The sequence below is a fragment of the Chlorella variabilis genome (genome assembly GCF_000147415.1).
Source record: "Chlorella variabilis unplaced genomic scaffold CHLNCscaffold_1, whole genome shotgun sequence".
NCBI lineage: Eukaryota > Viridiplantae > Chlorophyta > Trebouxiophyceae > Chlorellales > Chlorellaceae > Chlorella > Chlorella variabilis.
The window spans coordinates 1,921,984-1,931,468 of record NW_005435087.1 but is presented as its reverse complement, the minus strand read 5'-3'; the positions used below and the strand labels follow the sequence as shown (position 1 = coordinate 1,931,468).

At 69.6% G+C, this 9,485-nt stretch overlaps 4 protein-coding genes across 4 annotated transcripts in view; 3 read left to right on the top strand and 1 right to left on the bottom strand.

The window, feature by feature from the left end:
• CHLNCDRAFT_133410 (hypothetical protein) overlaps positions 1 to 363 on the top strand; it is a gene marked incomplete at both ends in the record, with an annotated part of 4,533 nt that extends 4,170 nt beyond the window's left edge. The window contains one exon of the mRNA XM_005852134.1: positions 353 to 363. Coding sequence (XP_005852196.1) covers positions 353 to 363 — 11 coding nt within the window. The remainder of the gene's footprint in view (positions 1 to 352) is intronic.
• A 178-nt stretch (positions 364 to 541) lies between these two features.
• Positions 542 to 4,699, top strand: CHLNCDRAFT_133409 (hypothetical protein; the record flags this gene model as incomplete). The annotated part of the gene is made up of 11 exons (XM_005852133.1): positions 542 to 670; positions 895 to 993; positions 1,106 to 1,148; positions 1,257 to 1,360; positions 1,617 to 1,737; positions 2,014 to 2,127; positions 2,354 to 2,434; positions 2,657 to 2,901; positions 2,983 to 4,136; positions 4,316 to 4,425; positions 4,587 to 4,699. The coding sequence occupies 11 exons, from the start codon at positions 542 to 544 to the stop codon at positions 4,697 to 4,699; spliced, it is 2,313 nt and encodes a 770-aa protein (XP_005852195.1).
• Positions 4,700 to 5,162: 463 nt separating this feature from the next.
• On the bottom strand, positions 5,163 to 6,790 carry CHLNCDRAFT_133408 (hypothetical protein; the record flags this gene model as incomplete). The annotated part of the gene is made up of 2 exons (XM_005851800.1): positions 5,163 to 6,489; positions 6,690 to 6,790. The coding sequence occupies 2 exons, from the start codon at positions 6,788 to 6,790 to the stop codon at positions 5,163 to 5,165; spliced, it is 1,428 nt and encodes a 475-aa protein (XP_005851862.1).
• Positions 6,791 to 7,616: 826 nt separating this feature from the next.
• CHLNCDRAFT_133407 (hypothetical protein) overlaps positions 7,617 to 9,485 on the top strand; it is a gene marked incomplete at both ends in the record, with an annotated part of 3,710 nt that continues 1,841 nt past the window's right edge. Inside the window, 6 exons of the mRNA XM_005852132.1 lie at positions 7,617 to 7,709; positions 7,875 to 8,023; positions 8,200 to 8,328; positions 8,511 to 8,569; positions 8,748 to 8,822; positions 9,056 to 9,477. Of these exons, the coding sequence (XP_005852194.1) occupies positions 7,617 to 7,709; positions 7,875 to 8,023; positions 8,200 to 8,328; positions 8,511 to 8,569; positions 8,748 to 8,822; positions 9,056 to 9,477 (927 nt within the window). The remainder of the gene's footprint in view (positions 7,710 to 7,874; positions 8,024 to 8,199; positions 8,329 to 8,510; positions 8,570 to 8,747; positions 8,823 to 9,055; positions 9,478 to 9,485) is intronic.

The window sequence follows — 9,485 nt, the reverse complement described above, 5'->3', positions numbered from 1 at the left end:
GCCAGCAGCAGGTGAAGCGGGACACAGACCGGGCCCAGGCATATCTGCGGCGGCAAGCAGAGAGTTAGGTGAAGCTTGGATTGACTTGACTTGACTTACAGAGCGGATTCGGAGCCAGCGAGGCTCATACACGCATTACGGCACCCAACGGGCGGCGGCGGCGGCGCTGCCCACAGGCGGGCGGCCAAGGGCCGCCCCCAGCGCCTGGGAGGGCTGGCAGCCAGTAAAGCTTCCTGAACGTTCAGGCACTTCACTTCTTCCCGCGGCAAGCGCTTTAGCCTCCAAACAATCGAGGGCACTTACGATCATGGCGCTTGCAGCTCCTGGATGGTCGTTTGTGCGTGTGGTGCAGGTTATTGTTGAAGCGACGCCAGTTCTGGTGGCCTCGGTGCCCCAGGCGATTCTGAAAGCCCCAGTATCCGTACACGAGTTGTACAGACAGCCATCCCACTTCCCCAGCCCCGCGATCGGCCAACCACGAAGACTGGCAGCAATGATGGCTTGAGCGGCAGCCACCAGCACAACATCAGCGGCTCGCGCTATGCCTCCGCTTCTCAAGCCTGGCGAGGTGATTGAGGGCGAGCAGGGGCGGTGGCAGGTGGAGAAGAAGATCGGCGAGGGGCAGTTCAGCGAGGTGTACCAGGTGCTGGAGCTGGGGACGCAGGAGCAGGTGAGGAGGCAGGCGGGAGACGGGCGGCGTCGCCGTTGCTCATCGCCGCCACACTCGCTGCCGCAGCACGCCGCGCTGCTTGCAGCGACGGCTGCACGCACGACGGGCCACAGCATTGCTCCCAAAGGCAGGCGCCAGCCTGCGTGCCAGCGTGCCGCGCGCTGCCGCCCGCGCTGCCGCCGCCGCACCCCATCCTGGCTTGCGCGGTGGCACCCGTGCTGCAGCGCGCGATCAAGATAGACAAGAAGCGGGATGTGCAGACAGTCAAGGGCGAGTACAACACCCTGCAGCGCCTGCAGCAGAGCTGCAAGCAGGTGGTGCGGGTATATGAGGCCGGAGATTACCCCCACCCAGGCACGCTCCACACTGCTCGGTGCTGCTGTCCCGCGCCTGCGCCTGCGCTGCGCCTGCGCTGGCCGGCTGGCTGGCGGCCAGGCTGGGCAGCAGGAGCGCTGGCAGGAAGGCGGCATCGAGCAGCGTGCCATTATGCGCCGCCCTCGACCCCCATGTCTGTTGTTGCGTTGCGCTGGCGCTCGGTCCCCATCCAGCCCGCCGCCGTGTGCCCCCCACCCGCTGCGCCCCGCAGGCCCCACCTCCCGCTGCTACATGGTGATGGACCTGCTGGGGGACAACCTCACACACATGCGGCGCACAGCCATGGGGGGGCGCGCCAACCTGGAGGCGGCACGGGTGGGCGGGGGTGGGGCTGCGGTGCTGGGGATGGGGCTGGGGGCCAGCCATGGATCGGCATGGGTGGCGGAGGGGAGACCGAGCGTGGCGCTGTGGCGCTGGCCAGACACGGCATGCCCTTGCGAGCTTGCCCTGCTCTGGCAGCCAGTCCCCCGGAGCCTGCCGCCTCTCAATCATGAGCTCAGCCTGCCACACTGCCCTGCCAGTTGGCGCATCAGCCTACCCTGCCTGCCCTGCCTGCCTGCTCTCCCTGCAGGTCATCGGCTCCAGCATGCTCAAGGCTCTGGAGGGGGTGCACAGGGCGGGTGTCATCCACCGAGACGTCAAGCCCGCCAACTTTGTGGCGGCGCCGACGCACGCCGCAGACCCCACCACGGGTGTGTGTGTGGCGGCAGTGTGTGTGTGTGTGTGTGTGTGTGTGTGTGCGCGCGTCGGCGGCGGTGGTGGTGTGCCGTGGCGGCTGCGCGGGCACCTCCCGCCTGCCCTGCCTGCATGCTCCCCAGGCCCGCGCCTCGAACTGCCGCTCCTCCTGCTCGTCCATGCCTCCCCCGGTCTCCCCCTCTGCTCAGCCACGACAAAGGCTCCCTCCCTCCCTCCACTCCCCGCCCCGCCCCGCCCCACCCTCCCTGCCCCCTGCCCCCCCGCCCCTGCAGCCACCTGGACGCTCCTGGACTTTGGTCTGGCCCGCCAGTTCACCGACAGGGAGGGGGCGCTGCTGCACGCGCGCCCGCAGGCCGCCTTCCGCGGCAGCACCACCTACGCCTCGGGTGGGTGGGTTGTGTGTGTGTGTGTCTGTCTGTCTGTGTGTGTGGCGATGGCATGGCTGTGGTGTGGGGGAAGTGAGGTGGTGGGGGCGATGGAAGGGGAATGGCTGTGGTGTGGGGGGAGGAGCGCTGACATCCCGGGGGCGGCCCCTGCATTGCCACCCTGGCCAGCCATCTGAGCCAATTCCTTGCGGCCGCCCCCCTTGCCGCCGTGGGCTCCGCGCTGCAGTGAACTGCCTACAGGCGCAGGACCAGAGCCGGCGGGACGACATGTGGGGGTGGCTGTACTGCCTGGTGGAGCTGATTGAAGGTGAGCGGGCACAGGGGGCTGTGCACGTGTGTGTGTGTGTGTGTGTGTGTTGGGGGCAGGGTAGCAGACGGCTGGCAGCCACCGCCTGGGGGGGCTGCCGCCTGGCAGGCTGCCGCCTCTTGGCGCTGCCATCGACCTTGCAAGACCAGCAGCCGCGCCCTCTGTGCACCGCCGGCCCACACCTCCTCTGCCCCCTGCCACCGCCCGCCTGCCCCGCCGCAGGCACGCTGCCGTGGCGCGGCGACGGCGGCGGCGGCGGCGGGTGCGAGGTCCCTGGCGGCCAGCTGCTGCCGTCGCCGCCGCAGGACGCGTGCGCGGCTGGCGGCCTCAGCTCCCAGCCTTCGCTGCCCCTGGGCGGCGGCGCGGGCGGCGGCAGCGGCAGGCTGAGCAAGGATCTGGTGCTGCAGCGCAAGCTGGAATGCCTGGACCAGCCGCAGCTGCTCTTCTCGTCCATGGCCTGCCCCAAGGTGGGCCGCCTGCTGCCCCCCGGCCGCCCGCCTGCCGCACGCCTGCACTACTCCTGCCGTCGCCTGCCGCGCTCCTGCCAGGCTGAGTTTACACCCCGGCCAGCCGGGCGGCAGTGGCGGGCAGCGGCTGCGGGCGAGCCCGGCTGCCTTATGCTGTCGCCGCCGCTGGAGCCGCCGTCGCCGCCGCCGCCGCCGCCGCCGATGCTGACGCCACCTGTCCTCTGCCTGCGCCTGCGCCTGCGCCCGCTCCTGCGCCTCCAGTCGGTGTACGACATCAGCCACTACCTGCGGGGCCTGGGGTTTGGGGATGGTGTGGACTACCAGTTCCTGCGCGCACGCCTCAACGAGCTGGGCAGCGGCGAGGAGGCGCCGCCGCGCGCGCCACTCCTGGCGCAGCCGCCCGTCACGGCTGCCGCGCCGCCCGCCAACGGCCTGCACACCGGCGGTGGCGTGGGGGACCCGGCCGCTGCCGCGCCGGGCGGCAGGGCAGGGGACGGCGCCTCAAGGCAGCTGTCACGCGCCGCTTCGCCGGCCGCGCCGCTCGAGCGCCGGCCCTCGCGCCTGGGCCAGCCCGAGGCGGCCGCGGTGGCGGCCGCAGTCGCGGCGGCGGCAGGCAGGGAGGCCCAGCAGCCCGAGCAGCAGCAGCAGCAGCAGGGGGAGCACCAGCAGCTGCAGCAGCAGGCGGGCGCTTCTGGCCTGAGCAAGCAGCGCAGCCGCGATCGCAGCAGGGAACGGCGGGGCCGTGAGCGGCGCAGCCGCAGCCGCGGCAGGCGCAGCCGCAGCCGGGAGCGGTATGGCCGCAGCAGGAGCAGGGAGAGGTATGGGGGCGGCAGGCGCAGCCACAGCCGCGACCGCAGCCGCGACCGCAGCCGCAGCCAGGAGCGGGAGAGGGGTCGCGGCAGGGGCAGGCGGAGGCGCAGCAGCCGCAGCCGATCGCACGAGCGGCAGGGGCGGCGCGGCGGCGACGGCGCACGGCGGCGCGGCGCCAGCAGGAGCCGCAGCCGGTCGCCGCGGGGTGGCGGCGCCAGGCAGCAGCACCGCCGCGAGGGCAGCAGCGCTGGGGGGCAGGGGCCCACCCCCGCCCCCGCCGGCCAGCCAGCGGCAGGCGCAGCAGGCGAGCCTCCTGCGGCGGCGGCCCAGGCCGGCCCGGCGGGCGTCAGCAAGCACCAGGGCTTGTCAGAGGCGGATGCGCACCAGCATTACCGCGGCGTACTGGACTATGTGTCCGCGCTGAGGTGGGGTGCCAGCCAGCGCACCCTGGCACACCTGCTTGCTTGCTTGCTGAGCGGCTGCTGCCGGCGGGCCATTTGCGGCGGCGCACTGATTTGGTGTGTGTGTGGCACTCGCACCTTACCCCTCCCACCCTCCCACCCACCCACCCACCCACCACCATGCGCCTCCCTCCGCTACGCAGGCAGGGCGCTCTGTCGGAGCCTGCGGCGGCCGCCTGCCGTCAGATGCGGGCGCTGGAGCCGAGCGAGGCGGCGGGGGTGCTGTGCTGGGTGCTGGATGAGCTGGCCACAGGTCAGCATGCCCCCCTGCTGCTGCTGCTGCTGCGTCCCTCAGTGTGCCACCTGGGGACAGCCTTCCTCGGCGTCTGCTGTCGGCGCTCGGTGTGCGGTTTCTGGCGGCAGGCCGACAGTGCCTGCTTCCGTGCGTCCACTCCCCTCCCCACCCTGCTGCAGCCACCGACCCGCAGCACCTGCCTGTGGCCGCCGCCTTCTGCCAAGAAATTGCGGCCTTTGCTGCCGGCACAGCCAAGCGCTGCGTGGAGCGGTCGCGGCAGCAGCAGCGGTAGCAACGTGCGCCCTTTCCTGCCCTCTGTGCCGCTCATTGGGTGCCTGACTGCATTTCCTGCTTGCCAGCCTGCACTGCTGCATTTTTGATGAAACACACAAGCACTGCATGAGGCAGCAGCACCATGAGAGCAGCAGAACAAAGCAGCAGGAAAGCAAGCATGCCCTACAGAGTGTGCTGGCAGCCCTCCCATTCCCCCTTTCTGGTTGAATGTGTGGAGGTGGTGTGAGGCATTACAGGTGAAACAGGAAAGAATGTGTTTTTTGGTTGGCAGCGCGCTCAGCAGTGAAGGGTGGGAGTGGTGGTGGCACAGAGCGATGGGTGAGAAGAGAGGCAAGCAGCAGAGGAGCTGTGAAGAGCAGGAGGAAACAGTGAATGAAAGAGGGTGGTGAAATGGCCAAGGGATGTACAGGCAAATCAGGGAGAATCAGGGCAGGGGTGTATACATGGCTGCAGGTACAGGCTCAGTGGTGGTTGCCGGCGTGGTCGCTGCGCTGCACGTGGAAGAGCTCGGGGTTGGGGCACAGCAGGCCCTGGTAGGTGTGGCGGTCGTAGCCCACGGTGTAGGAGCGGGGGAAGTCGAGGTGCGGGGCGCGGGGGCGGCCATCCTCCACCGCCAGCCACACGCGCACCAGGTGGCGCTTCTCGTGCGCCGCCTCGCCATCCTCGTAGGCGGAGCGGCGGTGCAGCAGGGTTGCGTTGTTCATGAAGCAGCAGTCGCCGGGCTGCAGGTAGGTCTGGAACTCAAACCGCGGGTCTGAGGCAATCTCGATGAACATATCAATCGCCTCCTCCATCTCCGCCGTCATGGGGCCCAGCAGCTCAGGCCACTGCTTGTGGCAGGCGCGGGTGTGGCCGGGGTGGAAGTGCACGCTGAGGCGGCCCTCGTGGTAGTGGAACACAGGCATCTCCCACACGGGGCAGTCGCCGGGGCGCACATCCTGGTACTTGGTGCGGTCGCGGTACCAGCCGGGGCCCGCCAGGCATGCCACCAGGTCGCCACGCCCGCGCCGCAGCATTTCGTTGTGCACAGCCAGGGCCGAGGACCAGCCGCTGACGCCGCCGGACTTGGCCTGGCTGATGCACAGCAGGCCCAGCACGTCGGCCTGCGCGTCGGTGTGCCAGTCAAACTCCAGGTTGGTGGCGTGGCCCTGCTGCGCAGACTTGCCGTCGCTGCCGCCCTGCACAAACTTGGCACCGGGGGCAACCTTGAAGCCCTGCGCCGCCTTGATGTGGCTGATCAGGTTGCCCTGCTTGTTCCAGGGGGTGCGGTACCCGATGTGCGCCGCCAGGCCCAGGTAGGCAGCCAGGTTCTGCCACTCGCTCCAGCGCTGCGCCGGCAGGCCGCGGATCACCAGCACGCCGTTGCCGTGCAGCAGGTTGTGCTTCTCAGCCGCCAGACGCGCCTCCAGCGCCGCAGGCAGCGGGAAGTCGGTGGGGCGCTTGAGGGCGGTCAGGGTCACGCCCGCCGCCTGCAGCGCCGCCACGCGCTCCTCCACCGCCGCCACGTCCTCCTGGCTCAGCTGCAGCAGCCACTCAGACTGCCGCTGCGCCAGGTCGGCTGCCAGCCAGGCCTGGGGGTCGTCGATGATGGTGTAGGGGCGCACGCAGCCCTGGGGGCCGCTCTCCAGGGTCACGGGGCCGGTGGGCACCTTGAGGCCCTCCAGACCCTCAGACTCCACGCGCACCATGGCCTTGCCCTTGGAGAGGCCGCGGCTCAGGGCGGCGGACAGGCAGCGCTGCGCGGGCTCCTCAAAGGGGGAGTCGCCCAGGGCCATGGGGGCAGACTCGCTGCAGCAGGCGGGGAGGGTGGGCGGGGAGGGTGGGCGTGGGGCAGATTGTCAGTGAAGGGTGCAGGCCAAGCAGGGTGCCTTCAGCCAGCTGATCCATTCCCAGCCAGACAAACAGCCAGCCAGCCAGCCAGACAGCCCAACCAGGCAAACAATAAAGCTGCTTGAACCAGCTGAACAACTGCTTCCCACCCAACCCACCTGACGCGTGCCAGGCGGGCCGACATGCGGCACGACAGGGACTGCGTCAGCTGCTCGCAGCCGGTGGCGTGGACGCTGCTGGTCTGCTGCACGGTCGCCATGTTGCACACGCAGGGGATTGGGGTAGGGGTGTGTGCTGGGAATAGATCGCGAAGAGCAGGAGGAGAGCGGGTTGTGAGCGCTGGGTAGACTGTGGGGTGTGATTGATGTGAATTAAGGATGCAGGGGCGAGACCCGCCCTGATATAGCGAGGTGGTTCAGGTGCCAGATGGCGCGGCGGGCGCCGCCAGCACACCATGTGGAGGGCGCGCACCACCTGGCGGGCGGGGGGTTGGTGCAAACTCGAATTCAGCGGGATACCTCCATGTATTGAACGTGTCAGCGAAGGAAACGCCTTGAACCAAGTGCCGGGCTGATCAGGGTTTGGGCGGTGAGAGGCCGCCTGACAGCCTGGCATCTGCCCGGGGCAACTTTATCTGCGAGGCAAATCTCGGCGCGTCTGAACACTATTTGACTCCCCTGTGAGGCCTGCACAGGCCCCGCTCGTCTCTCACATGCGAACAGCGGGGGTGGGGTTGGTCGCGCTTGCAGCCTGAGGCAGTTACTTTTGCCGTTTGCCGGTCTCATACAACAGCTTGCAGCGCAGCGCAGGGCATTGGAGGCCCGCCTGCAGCCCATCGCTCCCGGAGTGAGCCCTGCTCTTGAGCCTGTGGTACAGACAATTTGGAGGTGCGCCGATGTGGGAATTGGATGGTGCTCCTGCAGCGAGCGCCGCCTGCATCCCTGGCAACCCTGCCGCCGCCGCCGTCAGCGCCGCTCCTTGGAGTTTGCCTATTTGCCTCTGGATTATTTTTGGGTATTTATTTAAGACGGGCTCTGTGTCACGACCTGCGCCCTCCACCGCATCTGCAGCAGGCAGCCATGGCGATGTCTTTCGAGCCCATCCTCATCCTGTACGCCTTCCTGGCGGTGGTCCAGCTGATTCTGACCATGCTCCCCGGGGTGTGGTACACGCGCAAGGTGCGGCATGGCCCTTGGAATAGCCCCTGCAATTCATGGAGACCCCTCTAATTCATGTAGACGAACCCACATGCAATATCAGGGACACTCGGGCCTGGAGATGTGGCAATGCATCGACATGAATGAGCGCAACCCTGCCTGCCCGCCCGCCCGCGTGCCGAGCAGGGGACGGTGAACGTGGAGATGCGGCGGGCGCTGAGCGGCATGGCCTTCAACCTGCTGCTGCCCGCTGTGGTGTTCATCAACATCGCCGGCCAGGTCACCGCAGACACCATCGTCAGCTACTGGCCCTTTGCGATGAACACATGCGTGAGGTGCGTGGCAGCTACAGGCAGCTGCGCCAAGCCGATGCGTGAAGCGCAGCCATGGATGCCTGGAGCATGTGGCTGCGGCTCGGGCGTGGAGGGCCCCCCACAGCAGAGCCAGCCGCTCGCGCGCCGCACTGCACGCGGCCAGCCTGCTGCGCTGCGCTGCCCCTGCCTGGCTGCAGCACGCTGGTGGGCATGGGGCTGGGGTGGGTTGTGAATGAGGTGGTGGGCACCCCGCGCCACCTGCGATACCACGTGGTGGCGGCCTGCGGCTACGGCAACCTGAACAGGCGCGTGCCTGCCGGCGGCGGGTGGGCTGGCTGGGGGAGATGACCCTGTGTCTGTGTCTGTGGATCGTGTGTGTGTGGGGCGGCGTGGGGGCCAGTTGGGGGGGCCTCCACTGGCGGCGTGTTGGCATCCAACCGCCAGCCGCGCGCCTTGTGTGGCCCGGTTTGATCAACCACTGGCGTGGCCCGCCCCCCCCTGCCCGCAGCCTGCCGCTCATGATCACCACCGCTGTGTGCGACCAAGAGAAGATGCCTTTCTACCAGGGTGGGTGGGTGGGTGGGTGTGGGTGGGTGGCGGGCAGGCGGGATGGGATGCATGCTGAGCAGCGCAGCGCCTCCTCGAGGCCGCACAATCTCCGCTGGCGCCGCCGCTGCATGCCTCAGCACGCCCCCACATCCACGCCCGCGCCCGCGCCGGCCCGCGGCCCGCCTTACTGCTGCAGCACTGGGCAGCGAGTGCGTCACCGTTGGGTGGGGTTACGTGGCCGTGTCCAGCGCTGTGGTCCAGATCTTTGGATGTGAGCCCCCGCCGCGCCGCGCCGCATGGCAGCAGCGGCAGCGGCAGCGGCAGCGGCGTGCATGCCGCAGCCGCAGCCGCAGCCGCGCCACGCCGCAGGCTCTGCGCCCCGTGGGCCATGGCGGGCGCTTGCAGGCGCCCTGCGCCTGCGGCCCTCGCCGCCTCCTCGCTCATCCCGCATGCTACCCCCCTGCTGCCGCTGCCGCCGCCGCCCGCTGCTGCCGCCTGCTGCAGATCCGATGGCCAAGTGGCTGCTGAGGCGGCGTGTGGCGCCGCGCTCCTTTGTGGAAGTGCTGCGCGACATATCCACCATCTCCCTCAAGGGCATGCCGCGCCCACCCAGCATGAAGGAGGGCGAGGTGGGGCAGGCGGTGGAGCTGGCTGCGGCTGGGGCCGCACCGGCGCGGCCGCACAAGGCGGCCTCCGCGCCGCACGGCTACCCCCGAGGCCAGCCTGCTGCTGTTGCTGCTGCTGCTGCTGCTGCCCAAGCTGGGGAGCTGCCGGAGGCGGTGGAGGAAGACAAGGCGCTCAACGGCGCCGAGGCGGGCGGCGGCGCGGCCGCGCGCGAGGGCAGCGGCGGCGGCGGCGGCAAGGGCGGCGGCGCCGGCAGCGGCGCTGACAGCGACACGGACGACGAGGCGGCGGCGGCGGGCGTGGTGGGATG